General features: G+C 48.1%; 1 protein-coding gene across 7 annotated transcripts in view; it reads left to right on the top strand.

Moving 5' to 3' along the window:
• Positions 1-3796: 3796 nt before the first annotated feature.
• PWWP2A (PWWP domain containing 2A) overlaps positions 3797-16997 on the top strand; it is a 30967-nt gene continuing 17766 nt past the window's right edge. For 3 of the 7 annotated variants that reach the window (XR_008966419.1, XM_057382745.1, XM_057382746.1), the window contains exons 1-2: positions 3797-4511; positions 14279-15985. Coding sequence is in view for 5 of the 7 variants with exons in the window: in XM_057382745.1 (XP_057238728.1) it covers positions 3850-4511; positions 14279-15971 (2355 nt within the window). In the remaining 2 variants the exon portion in view is untranslated. The remainder of the gene's footprint in view (positions 4512-14278; positions 15986-16997) is intronic. The other 4 variants (XR_008966420.1, XM_057382749.1, XM_057382747.1 and 1 more) reach the window with 2 other exon arrangements.

Here is a 16997-nt window from a genome sequence, read left to right as displayed (position 1 = left end):
CACAGTTACAAGGTGTGAGATGGCAGCAGTGAGACAATGCCAGTCCTTCACCCCAAGGGCTCAAAATTACCATATTTTAAAAAGGAATCCCAACTATGGAAATCCATTTCAATCTCCATTTGGACATTAGGTAAAGCCCCAGTCATTGACTTCATYTCTTGTTCACAAGAAATGTAGCACAGAATTGACTTTTCAGATTGCAGGACAGACTCCTGGGGCACATGTGCCTGCAGTGAGGTTTCCCAATCCTTTCCCAAATCCTTTCTAAACCCAACCAAATGTGCTCGGTGTTCATATGGCTACAGCAATCAGTTACCAGCATTACAGGAAGGACAGTTGATGTTCTCACCCCAAACCAATTTTCTGCAATAATTCACTTACAAATTTCAGTCCAGCTTAAATATAATTAATTGTTGTAAGAGCATTACTTTCCTAACCTGTTACAGGACCAGAAAATTTACAGGCCACAATCAAGACCCAGTTTTCCTTTCAGTTTATTTGCCTGGATCCCTCTGCATTGCTCACRTACAGTGGTTTTCATTGGTTACACTTTTTCTTTTTAACTTGGAAAGCCTTGAACATTTCCCACCAGCAGATCATGCCTTGAAAACGCTGACTGGTGGATTTATTAGTGCTGTGTAAAGCTGTGAACACCAAACCTGACTCTGGGAGGGTTTGGTGGCCTTGCCCAGGGGCACAGGAAGCCACAGTCACTGTGGCAGGCACAGGAAGCCACTGTCACTGAGCTCAGATGCAGCAGGAGAGCAGAGCTCTGTGCTCCTGCAGCACAGAGAGCCACAAGAGCTGCAGTGACCATACAAACCTCACCTTGGAGTGTGGGGGCTCCCAAAGCCTCAGAGGGGCTGTTGGAACTTCACACTGAGAACCTCCTCCCTAAAGCWCCTCCACCCCAGTGCAGACATTAGGAGAGGGATCTGCTGTCCCACTAAGACGCTGCCAAGTGTCCCTACAAACCCACACACCCCTTCAGAGCCCACTCTGAGACAGAGCAGCTGCGGCAAGGACAGCACAGGGAACTCGGACATCTCCCACTGCTCTGGATCCCAGCAGCACCACAAATTGCAGTCCCTGGCATTCCCAGGGGCAGCTCCTGGAGCCTGCTAGCACAGCCTCACTCCCAGGAGGCTGAGGGAAGCTGCAGTCACGGATTTAGCTTTACTGTAACCCCGATTACTCTCCATTTGTGAATATTGCTCCCTAAAGCCTTGCACCATGTGCTGGCTCCTCCGTGGCAGTGCAYTGCCAGGGAACATGATGCCCAGAGAGTGATGTTCCCACTGTCCAACATCTAAAAACTCCATTCCCCCACCCCAGTACTTATTACCTGAAGCACTCAGACGTGCTGGGTCTGTTCACTCCCAGAGTGGAGTTTCATTACTGAACAAATCAATATCACCAATGCTGAGTTTAAAGATTCCTGTGTTCCAGATCTCTCTCAGTTCCCAGTTTGCCCACACAAACAATTCCTCTCCCATGGGTGCCATGCACACAGCTCCAGGCAGATCTGCTGCTTCCTCACATCCCCTCACTCTCTCCATCCAAAGCTTCCTCCACTGCCCCCCAAAAATTTACTGCAACACATCTTGATGGAGCTTGGCATTTTTCCTGCCTTCATTTAAATTGTTTTATTCCCTCCAATTGTCTCAATTCCTTCCTGTAATTTATAGTTTCTTCTCTCCACTTCTGTCCTTCCTGCCACTTGCTGAACACAGAGAGACTTGTTTTAATTTACAGAATGTGGTAGTGCAATCTGTTTCATTAACTTAATTAGTTTTAGTTTGGCAGTTTCTAAAGGTTCCAGGATAGAAAAAAACCCTCCAACTATGCCAGCCACTATGCAGCCCAGCCACTGTAAGACAAATCCTGTCTTAAGGAGATTACAGGTTAGATTTGAAATAAATAGAAATTAAATGGTGATCAAAGGAATTTCGGATGGAAAAAAAAAATATATAGTGAGGGCTTTTTGGTTAAATTTACGAGTTCCATCCTGCATCCATATGCCTGTGTTGGTGTGGTTGAATGGAAGGGTTACCTATGGTGTGGTATTTCTGTGGGGCATTATTTTGGTATATAAATGTCCTTATTTACCTCTTTTTAAAAACACACAGCACCTTTCAGCATTCAAAGGAGCCTTTTATGGTTTATTTTGATCCCTCTGCAGGGTCAAGCACATAATCTGCTGTTACTGCARTGAAGCAGAGAACAAGCCATACTCCCACTCTGCTCCCTCTGGAGCTGAGGAACTGCTGTCTGCTCCAGGGGATGTAAACCCCAACAATTTACATTTCAATGGCCACTGTCTTCCACAAGCAACACCTGCTGAAAAGGTGMGTTCCAGCGGGAGACTTGCAAGAGGAAATCTTCCATTTTATGCCCATCCTTCACATAAGTCTGAGCTTAACATAACAAAGAGCCGGCTGAGTTGTTGCATCTGAGTGTCCCATGAGCTCCAGGGCTGAGTAGGTTTAGTTTCTGTTGGTTGGGAATTTCTTGTAGGAATCTAGGGCCGGTTCTGTGCTCAGCACCCACAGGGAAAGGAACCGGGGCCGAGCGTCCTGAACGCAAACAGAGCGCTACAAAAATATCCTCACGAGATAAAGCCTCTCTGCTTTGCAGCCATCTGGCCTCCCTGCCTGAAAGGTGGCTGGAAATTGGCTTTTGCAAACTTCTGAGTGCAAGTGTCTGTAAAACTTTGGAGGTGCAGAATCACCGAGCGGCCGCCCCATCCCTGGGAGTGTCCGAGGCCGGGCTGGACCGGGCTTGGACCAACCCGGTCTAGAGGGAGGAAAAGATTAATTTCTTTTCTCCCCTTCGGACACTGCATTTTCCGCCTTTACCCGATGTGCCTAATTCATGTTGTTTAACACTTGAAAGTGTTTTKTACCTCAGAAAAGGTACCTGGGCCATCTGCCTCCCCCACATCTGGTGAGGGGAACAGGAGGATCGGACACGGATCTCTGACCAGGGACCGAGGGAATGGCTGGAACTGTGTGAGGGGAAGTTTAGGTTGAAGATCAGGGAAAGGTTCTTCTTTCCCCAGAGGATGCCGACACTGCCCAGGCTCCCCAGGGAATGGTCCCGGCCCCGAGGCTGCCAGAGCTCCAGGAGCGTTGGGACAGCGCTGCCAGGGATGCACAGGGTGGTGTTTTTGGGGGGGTCTGGGCAGGGCCAGGAGCTGGATGATCCTATGGGTCCCTGCTAGCTCAGGACATTCTGGGATTCTGTGATCTTCCCTCTCCTCAGTGTCACCCCCTCAGTGCCCCTCCGGCACGGGGACCAGCAGCTCCCTCGCCTGCAATGTACAACGCAGAAAGCAGTGCTGGGCTGTGCCCCCTCGGGGAGCGTCTTCATCCTCATGAGGGGCGACCTGACCACCCTGAGGAGCGACCTGATCCCCGTGAGAGGCGACCCATGCCCTCATGGCCACGGTCCCGCCCTCGCCATCTTCCCCCGCGCTCCCGGCCCCCGCTTCCCGCCCCGCAACAGACACTTGGCGCCGCCAATCACCGGCCTCCCTCGGGAGCGGCGCCTCCCTCCACCAATCAGAAGGCGGAGCAGCAACACAGGCCCCGCCCCTCCCATCCGTAGGGGCCCATAAAGGGAGAAGCCACGCCCACTCTTCCCCGTCCCGGCCCTGCACTGAATGAAGCCCTCGTTGGCCAACGAGAAGTTCCCGCGGGGTTTGATGGACAGGTGCACTGYCCAATAGGAACGCAGCATTGCGGCGCGCTCGCCAATAGAGCGCCGYCTGCGGGCGCGGGGGGCGGGCCCTCCCTCCCCGCGGGCCGTGGCCGTCGCTCCCGCTGCTGGAGGGAGGCGGCGGAGAAAATGGCGGCCATGGCTGCGGAGGCGGCGGCGACTGCGGCGGTGCCGGGGGACGGCGGGGCGGGCGAGGCCGAGCCCGAGATGGAGCCGATCCCGGGCAGCGAGGCCGGCGCGGACCCTCTGCCCGCCGTCAGCGAGGCCGTAGAATCGGCGGTGCCGGATGGCGAGGAGGCCGACGGCGGCAAGGCCGAGGAGCCGCCGCCGGTGCAGCGCGCCCGGAGCCCCGGCGGGACTCGCGAGCCGGACGCGGGAAGGACGGAGGAGCCGCCGCCGCCGCCGCGCAGCCCGGGAGTGGAATCGCCGCGGGCCGAGCCCCGCGCAGTGCCCAGCCCGGGCTGCTCGGAGCCGCCGCAGCCCTGCCCGCCGCCCGAGCCGGCCCGGGAGCCGCCGCAGCCCTGCCCGCCGGCTGCCGGGGGCTCCGCGGGGCCCGGGGAGGAGCCGCCCCGGCCGGAGGAGGAGGAGCCGGATGCTGCCGCCGCCGCCGCGGTGGAGCCCGAGCCGGCGGTGCCCGTGGCCCCGGGTGGAGGGGAGGCGGAGGCGCCGGCGCTGCTGCCCGGCTCCGAGGTGCGGGTCACCCTGGACCACATCATCGAGGACGCCCTGGTGGTCTCGTTCCGGCTGGGAGAGAAGCTTTTTTCCGGGGTCCTCATGGACCTCTCGAAAAGGTGAGAGCTCGGGGGGAGCCGAGCCCGAGCCCCCACCCAGCGCCGAGCCCGGGAGCGCTCCCGGAGCCGCTGAGGGCGGGATGAGGGCGGTCGCGCCGGGACCCTCGTGGGCTCGGCAGCTTCTCTTCCCATCCCTTCCCATCCCTTCCCATTCCATCCCAGCCCCTCCTTGGCCCCGGTCCGCCCCGGGACAAGCGGCTCCTGCCCCCGCGTTCTTCCCGAGGAGCGGAGCAGCAGCTCCCGGGCATCCTCCTCCTCTTCCTCGACCCTTCCAGCCGGGGGTGGGCAGGGCGGAATGGGATAACGGGAGAGCCGGGAGCGGGGCGAGCACATGGGCACAGCCTCTGGGCTTGGCCGGGATTCCCAGAGCCTGCAGCAGCATCTCTGTGTGCCGGGAGAAACCCCCGAGCAGAGCTTGGCGTTTATTGCCGGCTTTGTACAGAACAGCYCCTGAGATCTGATTGCCCTGTTCGTTCGGGCTCCCATTGCCTTGGTAACCTTTTTCAGTACATACTATTTCCCAGAGTAATGGTTTTYCAGCTAGGCTAGCAGTCCTGAAGTGCAGTTATTAAATAGTACYGATTGCTCCTTGTATGCAATGAACGGGTGAAGTTTCATGGTTCTTCATGGTGAAGTTTCGTGGTCCCCCCTTTTGGACGGAGAGATTACCAGTTAATAACGTACCAGACAGTGAGGTTTGGGGTTTGCTTGTTTTCACTGCTCTTAAATAGCAAAGAGGTCTTGGGACACCAGAAACCGTCGTATCTGATAAGCAATCTAACTACTGTTTGCAGGTGAAAATTCATYTTGGTGGTTATTTTCTAGGCATGTAAGGACTGCAAGTTCTTGAAAGAAAAGTGAGATTTAACCAAGATTGTTATTTAAAATAATTGGTATRCAAAATATGCAGCACTTCCCCCCTCCCAAATTTAAGCTGTGTGTAGACACATGTCTTTTATCACTCCCTTTATGTTGTYAGTAGTTGTTTAATAATTTCCTGGAATATTAGTATTGTCAGTGCTTCCTGAAAGGAAATTGTGGGGACCAGCACTTCTGGCCTCACTGCATGATTGGGGTTTGACACAGAACCCCAGGTTTTGGATAATGACATGGAATGAAGTTTGCTGTCTGCCAGCTGATGAGGTGTAAAATGCTAAGGAAAACTCCAGTCACCTGTAGGGTGAAACAGCATCTCAGAGCAGGGCAGGAGGAGACACAAATGAAGRATAATCCTGGGTGACACGAATTCTTTTGTAGGTTTGAAGTTGTCCCAGCAGAATGCTATGGTTGCTCTGGGCAGGAGGGTGACAAAGCCTCTGCWTCCAGGAGTGCAAAAAAGAACCAGCTTCTCCTTTCCTCCTGAAAGAGATCCTGTCCTCCTAAACACACCCAKGTCACAGACATCCCRTGTTTTCCCAGGTTCWTGTRCACTRAGGAGCCTCTGGCATGATCAGATCYGCAGCCCTTKGCAGCARAATTCAGTTTGCAGTCTGGCTGCTGCTCCTGGGCCTGGGTGGAAGCATCTTCACCTCCCTGGTTCCCAGCACAGCTCCTGGGACAAACCTGTGCAGTGGGAACTGTGCAAAAGCCATACAGCACTGCTGGGGCTGTCCCTGCCATGTTCTCTTTGCAGTGGAACCATTTATTCCTTCCGAGCTGCTTTTATATGGGAATCCAGGAGGGGAAATTGAAATTTTAGAGGCCAAGCTCTCCAGAGGGTCTGGACAAGGAGAGCTTGAGTTTTGAGACATAAGGTGTGTGATATTTGGCTGGTGACAASGAAATGTTGGTAGATAACAGGGGACTCTGATCAGGTGTCTCAGAGCAGGAAATGCAGTGGAAAACGAGCTCTAGAAATAGTCCAAAAACTTGGTACCTGTAGGAAATGGAAGCATTTTCAGAAAAAGGTGTCACATGCATGGCCAGCGGTTCWGTTTTGCCACTTCAGTGGTGACTAACAGGTGGTATTGTTTAGGGATCAGCTTTTCCTTCTGTTTATTTTTGTTTGGTGTAGCAGAGCCYGGACTTGCAGAACACAATTATTTTTCATCAACTTCCTTCTGTATCTGTGGAAGACCCTGGAATTTTTGTAGCAAGTTAATTTCACTGGACCAAAAAGAAAAAGAAAAGAAGGGCAGGGTTAAATGAAAACCACCTAAATTCCATGCATTTACATGACAACACTGGGATTTCCAGCATGGGAGATCGGTGGTTGTTGAAATCCGACTCATTCAAATGCATGGAAATAATCTCACAAACTTTCCTGATGCCAGAGGGATCAATATTTTAAGACTGACAGTTCTTATTAAGTAAAAGTGGCAATTTGTATTAGAATTTACTCATTTGGTAGCTTCCAAAAGTGATTGTGTTCCTCATGCACATGCTAATGCTGTGTTCACTGTATACTGAGAAGGAAATAATTCCTGCTTCTTTTTGGATCTTAATTTCTCTTTCCTGCCCTCCCAGAGAAGGTGCTACTGCCATACAGTACTAAGAAGAGCAAGTTTGACTCTTTTAAAAACCTGTTCACTGGGCTCTTTTAGTCTTTGCAAGTCATGTTCTGAATTACTTAAACTCACAGGGAAAGAAAAGTGAAAACATTCTCCTATATTTGATATTTTAAAGTGGTTTTTGGCTGTTTTTTCTTAGCTCTCTTGTTGAGAGGATGCCCTGACATTCCATTTATTTTTGGTGACTTTGCTATGAAGTCAGTGATATTTGTGTGAAGGGCCTGACTCCCTCTCCACCCCCTGTAAATGGAATATCCATTTAGGAGTTTATACCACCAGCCCCTGGGTGTTCAGTGGACTTTGTTCCCATTGATTTGAGGTAAGGAAGCATTGCCCTGCCTKTGCCATTGCCAGTCCCCTGTACCTGCTGCCCAGGAAGTTTTGGAATCAGCAGAAAATTGGAACCCACATGTCCCGAGTGCCAAATCCATTTGTTAAACAGTAAATGATCATTTGGAGAGGAGCATGTCCCCTTTGGTTTGCAGGCTCACTGCAGAATGAAGAACGTGTTCCTGCTGTTAAAGCTCATCAGTGCTGCTGCCATTGCTTTTGAAGGGCTTTACTGGTACAAGGGGCAGGTTCTGCTGGGAGTTCTTGGGGTGGATGGGGGTGATGGGGACACAGGGAAGAGACACGGCTGGGGAAGGACTCTGCATATCCAGGGCTGATCCCACAGTGTGGGAAGGGCAGCAGGAAAAGGGGGGATCCTGCCCCACTCAGTAAGACCTCACCTGCCTCCAGCCTTGGGGACCAGCACAGGAGGGACCTGGAGCTGCTGGAGCAGGACCAGAGGAGGCACCAAATTGCTGAGGTGACTGGGGCACCCTCCCTATGGAGGGGCTGGGAGAGCTGGGAATGGTCAGCCTGGAGAGGAGAAGGGTGTGTGGAAACCTCACAGCACCTTCCAGGGTCTGAAGGGGCTACAGGGAGGCTGCAGAGGGAACTTCGTCAGGAATTGGAGTGCCAGGACATAGAGAATGGGGTCACACTGGCAGAGAGGGGGTTTAGGTGGGATATTGGGCAGGAATTGTTCCCTGGGAGGGTGGGGGGCCCTGGCACAGGGTGCCCAGAGGAGCTGTGGCTGCCCCTGGATCCCTGGCAGTGCCCAAGGCCAGGCTGGGTGAAGCTTGGAGCACCCTGGGACAGTGGGAGGTGTCCCTGCCCTGTCAGGGGTGACACTGGAGGGGCTTTGAGGTCCCTCCAGCCTAGCCCATCCTGGTTCTTTGGTGTTTAAAGCTGCCTGTATCCAGCATTGCTCACTCCCTGTTTGCTGCTGGCTCAGGGTAAATCCTGCTCTGCACCTGGAGGAAGCAGGTGGGAAGGAAATACCTGGGAAGTGTAGCATTTGTAAATCTTAAAATACAGGATTAAGAAGTTGTGGTTTTAGTTTGCTCTTCTGGAGAAAGGATAATTATTTCTGTGTGGTGTCTTTTTTTACTTCCCAAAGATTAGGGGAGGAGGGGGATTAAATTTATCTTCCGTTGTTTTGCCAACAGCCAGGACTTGGCCTTTTTATTGCTTTATCATTTAACTAAAACTTTCCTTCTAATCCTGCAGATGTGAAGGACATGTGTCTTGCCTTTTTCTCTAAACTAGTTCTCTTCTGACCTGTGTCTGTTTGTAATAGTTCTTGAGGGARAAAGAGCAACAAGTTGTTTTGTGACCTAAAAACCTTTGTTAGTTATCCAAAAGATGTCCAGTGGGTTCCTAGTAGACATATGTTTGAAATGATATCTTTATTGGGCTTTGGTTAATGAAGATAAGGAAGGACTTCCTGCACCGAGGTGTGCCTGAGCTGTTTGATGAAAATAAACTTTTATAGGCAGTTTGCAGTTCTTACAATCCCAAAAGCAATTTTCAGGTGCAGCAGTGACTCTTGAATCCTGTGCTTTTCCCAGTTTGTGGATTCAGCTTCTGCTGCAAAAGAATAATGTGAGAAGGAAACAGCAGAAKCCTCACTTGAAAAAATGTGGCATTTTCCTCACTGTTGTTACATTTAAAACCAGGGACAATGTGTGGTCATCCTTGTCTGGGAAGGACTGGGTTTTGTAGGAGGTCTGATGTTCTGTGATGCACATTCTGAACAGCAATGGCTGTGACTCAGGGTTGTGTGTTCTGGTTTATTTTATTTTAAAACTTCCCCTCAGTTYCCAAGGTGTCCCCATTCATCACCTGCTCTCTTTTGCGTTTCTCAGGAGCTCAGAGGAGCTGGGTGAAATTCTGTCATTCTTTGACATTTATTTGATTACCCCCAGAATATGGGAAGCTCATGTATGATGAGGGTGTGGTTAAGAGAGTAATTCAGGTGTCTTTTGCTTGTGACTGACAGAGGTTTTATTGAAATCAGCCTCACTTGGAGGGTRGAGTTAGAACTGGGTCTGGACTGGGCCTCCAGCTCTCCTTTCCTGCAGGGATCTGTGTTGGCCTGGGATGTTCAGCTGATGGCTGAACTGTCCTTCCWTATGGAATTCTCTGTATTTTCCAGCAGCATGGCTCGTTCTGGTTTTGAGGGTTGCTTGACTTTGCTTGAGGTGTTGAGAGACAGGGCAGGAGTGAAATTTTCAGTTTACTTTCATTTTCATCTTCTGTTACGGCCATCTTGACACTTRAATTCATCCATTAATCWCTGGTATCATTCTCTTCCATGTGTSCTGGGTCTGGCATATGGATGATCTTGAAGAATATTTTCAAGGTATTTTATCTCAATAATAAAGTTTTGCAAGTGTAATACTTCAAAATAGATCACTGCAAATACATCAGCAAAGTGTCTGCTTTAAAATGCAACTGACGGCTATTAATGGCAACAGATGTAAAAATTAAAAGGGATTTCAGTTTAAACACACCTTCAGCTTTATAGATGTGCTGGAGGTGAACAAACCATGGAGTTGATTGTTTGGCTTCTGGGAATGCTTTTTTCAGGAAGGTGCCTGCAATTAAAGCAATATATYCCATGTTGTGTTTTATCACACCAAGTAAGTCCTTCATTAAAAATAGGTTGTTGCATAATCTGGGTTTTCAATRCAAGTTATTTTGAGGAGTTCTGCAAAACTTTGTGTTCRAATAGCTCTGATCTAACTGTGTGTTACATGGGATGTTATAATTCAAACTCTCAGTTTAGATGCATGGAACACATATCCATAGTTCTTCCAGCATATTATTATAYCCTTGGAACTTTCACCCATGCAATRAAAATGGYTTTGGTTKTTGCTTGTGCTGGGTTTTGCAGAACACCAAGGATGATCTTGGGTACAAGAGCAGTGCAGAAAAGGTGACAGGAGATTTCTGCACTGCCTTGGTGGTGAAGATGAGTTTTGATCAGCCGTTTACAACAGACTTGATTGAACACTTTGAAGTCCCTGTGCTTTGCTGATGTTTGTTCAGTGTGTCCACAGACAAAKGGGAAACAGTTCTGAACCTGCTCAGTGGCTTCTCTCCTTTGGTAGAGCGAGGTGCTTTTCATTTCTCTTCCTTTTTTTTTTTTAATAGAGAAGGCAGCCATTGGAAGCTAACAATGAGAACTTAAAACTTGAGGTAGTAATGTGAAACACTCTGCCCCCAGGGTGTGTTGTTTAGATGTTTATGTACATACACTTAAAATGGGATTTGTTCCTTATCTCATGGTTATTTCTTAAAAAATACTCTTYAACTGTTCTGTTTTGCATACAAATGGACCAGTAATAAGCATTCATTGTAGTAATTCTGCTGTAGGATTTGGATTTGAAAAGAGTGGCTTTACTTTCCTTTAAGTACTCAAGTTTAAATGTCTGTAATAGAAAACTCTGGCTTTAAATGACAGAGTTCTGGGTTTGGTACCCAGACTGRCTTTTGGAGGCCATGGCTGCCTAGTAATTAACTTGCAGCTGGCAAACTGGAAATGAAGCCTCCCTGCTTTTACCCTGGTTTTGTCTCTGTACACCCAGGTCAATTGAAAGCTCCTCTCRGTGTGAATAGTTCCCCTGCCAGAATTGATCAGTCTCTTATTTCAGTACAGGTCCTGATATCCTGTTGCTATTTATGTCTCCAATGAATCTGTGCATTGCAGTGGTATCTACAGCAGAAGTGTGGTCAGATCATGCAGATTGCCCTGGTTACTTGGAAAATCTCTGAGAGATGARTTTTATACAACAGATCTCATCCATCTCTCTTAGAGGTGCATTTTCAAGGCAAATAAGTGTTGTGACACCTTGGCAGGAGAGGAGCTGGCACCATGGAAAAGTGGCTCTGATTTCCTTAGGAAGCAGCAGTGCACTGATTTCCAGAATGGTCTTGRGTTGAGGATGAAATACCTATTTCTGAGTTTGGTTTTTCTCACACTTCAATTTTAGATCCCCTGTCAATGAATCTTGCCACTCCTTGGAGTGTGATGGTCTGAGGTGGAAGTGTTGCAGAGTCTGGAATGGGCTGTGCAGGCAGCAGCTGGAACTTGGGCACCAGGGGGGTTTTATTTTAAGCAAACAGTAACTGCAGTGTATCTTTACTTCCATCCAGAAAAGCCTATTCTTGAAATCTTGTGAGGTCAGGTGATTTACTTGGGATCAATATGTTTAAAAAATGACTTTGTTGTTGCAATAAAGGCAAGGCAATTCCTTGTAGAACCTAAACATGCAACATGTGACAAAAGGAGCTTGTTGGGAATCTCACTGYGGGGTAACTGAAATGGTTTCTCTTCAGAGCTGATCCAGTGCCAGCCAGTGACTGACTGGGGGATCAGTAAATGTCAGGATACAGCTGAGCTGTGAGCCTTGGAGATTTTTAACTTTTTTTTCTGTAGTGGCCTTTGAGTCCTCCTCCATCTCTGCAGCAGATCATCCAAATGCTTTTGCAGCTTTTCTGTTGAACTACTAACCCAGCTAACTAGTTCTGCCTTGCAGTTGGTGTGACAAAAATTACGCTGGTTGGATGAGAAGTATTGATTTCTGAGGTGCACCGACCAGATGTGTGAAAATAAGGCTGGAAGTTCTGGTAGATGCAGTAAATCCTTGTGCTTGCTGCAGAACTGATTATGCTGTGTCATGCCTTGTCTTGAAGGGGTTTAAGATCACATCTTCATTCTGCTGCTTCTCTTTAGAAAAATGAATCCCTCTTTTCTTACCCTGCTCTTTGTGTTCATTCTCTCCTGTATCCTTTGCTGGTTCATTTGCAAGTTTTTTTCTGCCATTGTTTTCTATCTGTGTCTTTCTTCCAAGTTGCTGAGAACTTGATTAGCCAAGGAGGAAATGGATAATCTAAAAACTGTTTATAGAYACAGTCTGCTGTTGGGTGAGGCCAAGGGAAGGCACAATACACTGAGCTGCTGGAAATCATGTTCAGTCTCTTGGCTTACCAAATCAATTTTGTCCTGCAGGTGGACTGTCRTTAGTAATTGTATGGTTTGTATTAACACATCATTTACAGGAACAGAGCTGCACATAACTGGCACTAGACAATATCTGTGAATGTTCTTTACCTTTCCATTCATTAATTTGTAGGAGAACAAGGCTGGGAGATTCTGGTTCATTTTTAAAGTAGTACCTTTCGTGAGGGGTTCTCTGGCTTCAGGGATTCACTSTGGATTGGGTTTGTGTCTTATTGCAGCAGGTTTGCATCTTGGGTAGAAATGAGAATAAATACATGAATGGGATCCTTCTGGAAACCCTTGCAGTCCTCTTCATCCACCTCTTCTTAGTGACAGCTAATTATGCTCCATTTCCTGCCAGAGTCCCAGAAATACCCTCTGGGAGAAGGGCTTGGCCCTGGGCTCTGGGAATGGCTTGTGAGGGGCTGGAAGTGCAGATCCTGAGGCACTGGGAAGAGTTGTAAGGGATGTTTGTCTGTGTGGGGTTTGTGTCCCACTCCTCTCTGTTCTCCTGTTTTATTCTTAGGGATTGGAATTTGCACAGCAGAGATCTTGCCCTGTCTTGTTTTCAGCTCTTACCATAGATTAACTTTTCCCCAAATCCTCTAATCTTTATCAGGCGGTGAAAGATAGGATCRTGTTTTCTCTTAGAAGCTGAAGGTCTTGGTGCAAGTAACACTGAAAGTATTGCTAATTCAATTATTGTCAGCTGATGATTTATTTTAAAGCTTTATTTGGAATTGAGCAACTTGCTCACAATCCTTCATGGAAGAAGTATTTGTGGAAAAGCAACTTTTTTACACTTGGTGGACTTGTAGGACTTTAGGGAATGTAAAACTTAGTTATGAGTGAGTTCTTGTGGTTTAGTGCCAGACTATACGCTGGAAAAATGCCTGTGTGAGCTGCTGAAATGCAAACTGGGTGGGTGATTTAATCCTGGAGTGTTGTTTCCTTCAATTACAGCTTTAGATGTRGAAGGAGGCTTGTGATAAGCAAAAGGACAAACAAGTGATGGCTTTTGTTGGGGACACTGTAAAGAATCTGCTAACATGTATGATGATGTTTTTCAAATCCAGTTTTAAAGAAATATTATAAAGAAATAAAGGCAACATGCAGGCACTTGGAAAAAAAAGAGTAAATAAACTTCAGTCAGCTGAGGGGATGTTGCTGTTGAGCAGCCCCAGTGGAACACAAACCTGAGGACAGACCTTGGGGAATTTCTCCATTTTCCTGATGTAGTTCTAGAGCAGTTCTAGTCTGGAGAAAAGGAGTGAAAAGTCTCAAATCTTGATTGCTCACACAGCAGGGAGGAGTGRTTTGTACTGAGCTGAAACCAGGGGAGTTTTGCTGGGAGAAATTCAAACTGGGCCGGGGAGTTTGGGGCTGTGATGGATCAGGTGCTGAGCTTTTGTGGATGGAGAGTGGTGGCACTCACTCCCTGTGAGTGCAAGCATTTGGGCAGCCTGAATTTGTCTCTCTTAAATCTGGAACATTCATCCTTCCATCTGCTGAAAATGGAAGTATTTTGTAAAAGTTCCTTTGTGCCTTCACATAAAATTGACTTAGTATGGAAAAAGAGGTTGGGTAGATGGGGAGTTGTCGGGGTGAGTTTATATGTTTACAAGTATTTTATAGAAGTCTTAAGTTAATTCTTTTGCTGCTAGGGGATATTTTTGTTACATTTTCAGGGCATCTTGTTGATAYGAGAGAAACTGATAATAAGTGAAGTTGTGTATTTTTTGTTCTCTGCTGTCTTCATTTTGTTGTCCTGCATTTTCAAAGCTTCCCATAAGGCTGGATATGAAGCTTTAATTTCTCTGGGATTCATGATTTTCAAGTGCTACCTAACACAGACAAGTTTTCAAATGCTTYGTAACAAAATTCCCTCAAAACATTGAATCTTTTTTGGCTCTCTCTTTCAGGTTTGGCCCCCATGGAATCCCTGTGACCATATTTCCTAAAAGGGAGTACAAGGACAAACCTGAAGCCATGCAGCTCCAAAGCAAACCATTCCAAGAGGAGGCGCAGGTGAARTGCGAGGCCGCCGCCGCCGTCCCCGATGACTCCTCGCTCACGCAGCCATCAGAGCCCAGCATGGCCAAAAGCCTTTGGACTTCCAAACCACCTCCTCTCTTTCACGAGGGAGCGCCATACCCTCCTCCTTTGTTTATCAGGGACACCTACAACCAGTCAATACCTCAGCCTCCACCCCGCAAAATCAAGCGGCCCAAGCGGAAAATGTACAGGGAGGAACCCACTTCCATCATGAACGCCATCAAGCTACGGCCCCGGCAGGTGCTGTGTGACAAGTGCAAAAACAGCGTGGTGGCAGAGAAAAAGGAGATCAAAAAAGGTGGCAATGCAAGTGACTCTTCCAAATACGAGGATAGTAAAAAGAGAAGAAACGAGAGTGTGACTACTGTGAATAAAAAACTTAAGACTGACCATAAGGTGGATGGGAAAAGCCAAAATGAAAGCCAGAAAAGGAACGCTGTGGTCAAGGTTTCAAATATTGCCCACGGCAGAAGCAGAGTAGTTAAAGTTTCCGCACAAGCAAACACATCAAAAGCGCAGTTAAACACAAAAAAAGTTCTCCAGAGCAAAAACATGGATCATGCGAAAGCTCGGGAAGTCTTGAAAATGGCCAAAGAAAAGGCACAAAAGAAGCAGAGTGCAACCTCCTCTTCCAAAAATGCACATTCAAAGGTCCACTTCACGCGGCGTCTCCAGAACACCAGCTCAGGGTCCCTCCCGCCCCGATTGCGCCTGAAGCCGCAGCGGTACCGCAACGAAGAGAATGACTCTTCCCTCAAGACAGGACTTGAGAAAATACGGAGTGGCAAGATGGCAACTAAGCCCCAGTCTCGCTGCTCCTCCACCCGCTCAGCAGGTGAGGCCCCTTCAGAAACCCAGAGCCCCTCAGAAGGCCCCGAAGAGGCCGGCAGTGAGGTTCAGGACACGAGTGAAGTGCATGTAACTGTTGATCAGGATGAACAGCAGACACTGGGCAAGAGAGGCAGCAAAAGCAATATAACGGTTTACATGACCCTTAATCAAAAGAAATCTGACTCTTCCAGTGCATCAGTTTGTAGTAGTGATAGCACAGATGATTTGAAATCCACCAACTCTGAGTGTAGCTCTACCGAAAGCTTTGATTTTCCTCCAGGCAGCATGCATGCACCTTCCTCCTCCTCCTCCTCCTCCTCCTCCTCTTCGAAGGAAGAGAAAAAGCTCAGTAATTCCTTGAAAACAGAAGTCTTTTCCAAAAACGTCTCTAAATGTGTCACACCAGATGGCAGGACCGTATGTGTAGGGGACATTGTTTGGGCCAAGATTTATGGCTTCCCTTGGTGGCCGGCCCGTATCCTTACCATAACTGTGAGCCGCAAGGATACCGGGCTGCTGGTGCGCCAGGAGGCTCGGATCTCGTGGTTCGGCTCCACCACCACGTCTTTCCTTGCTCTTGCACAGCTCTCCCCTTTTTTAGAAAGCTTCCAGTTGCGCTTTAATAAGAAGAGAAAGGGTCTGTACCGCAAGGCCGTCACTGAGGCAGCCAAGGCTGCCAAGCAGCTCACGCCCGAGGTGCGGGCCCTGCTGACGCAGTTTGAGACGTGAACGTGGAGAGTAAGGTAGGCAAGAAACCTGGAGGCTCCACCAAATCCGTAGCCAGGTTAGAGAGAACTCCCGGGAAGGACGTGGCACAGTCAGAAGTTGCACTCGGTTGACTGCTCTTTCTGTACGAGACTCGTTCCGGGGAGCGGTTCTTGACGGTTAAAAAAAACCAATTGAACATGCAATCAAAATTAGCCTAAAAGTGAGGACTTCGGTATTTTTCCAGTGAGAACTTTTTTTTTTAAGAGAAAAACAAAAACAAAAACGAACCAAACCTCCTCAAGCACCCGATGCATAGGAGCCATAGCCTCAGCTGGAAGGCAGCTGATTTGCAGGGAATTTTGTAGTAGTTTCTACCCAGTATATAACTAGTTCTGTGTGGCCAAGGGTTGACAGGAGGGATGAATTAGTAGCTGTGACTTTTTTGTTTTCTTAGGTGGCCCATCAGGGAAGTGTAGAAATGTAAGCCTTGTCTAAATGGTCTTTAAAAGATTATTTTTAACCAGTCTCTAATGAATTTAGTCTGGCCAGGCCCAGTGGGTTCAAGGGCCCATCTCCGGGAAGTGCYGGTTTAAATGGCATTGGAGACGAGCTGGAAGTTGTAAGGAAGAAGAATTTTAGTGACTTAAAGACCAGATTAAATGGGGTTTTATCGTAGTGACCACTTAAACACTCAACCTTTCTATGCACATGGGGGCACAACTAAATCACTTCAGGGTCGGAGAAGTYGAGGGATGCCTGTAGCTCTAAGACAAAGCTGAGGAGTTCTCAGCRTTTGGGATCAAGGGCTGTTAATGCTGCATAGGTGTGAATCATTCTGGTCTTTCTTCCTGAAGAAACCTTTCAGGCCGTTTGCCTGGAGGTTTAGCTTAAGAGAGGCTTTGTTTTGAATGTGTAAATAATCAATTGCTGAAATTGGTCAGATTTTCTCCTGACTGGTTGTTCCTAAATTCTTAGGATACGTCCTAGTAAATTACACTTTGTGAATTGTCAGATGTGTAATTGTTGCATTTTGGATGTATCTAACTT

This window comes from Malurus melanocephalus, unplaced genomic scaffold (genome assembly GCF_030028575.1).
Source record: "Malurus melanocephalus ecotype Western Australia unplaced genomic scaffold, MMel_1.1 scaffold_583, whole genome shotgun sequence".
NCBI lineage: Eukaryota > Metazoa > Chordata > Aves > Passeriformes > Maluridae > Malurus > Malurus melanocephalus.
This window is presented reverse-complemented; position numbering and strand designations above follow the sequence as displayed.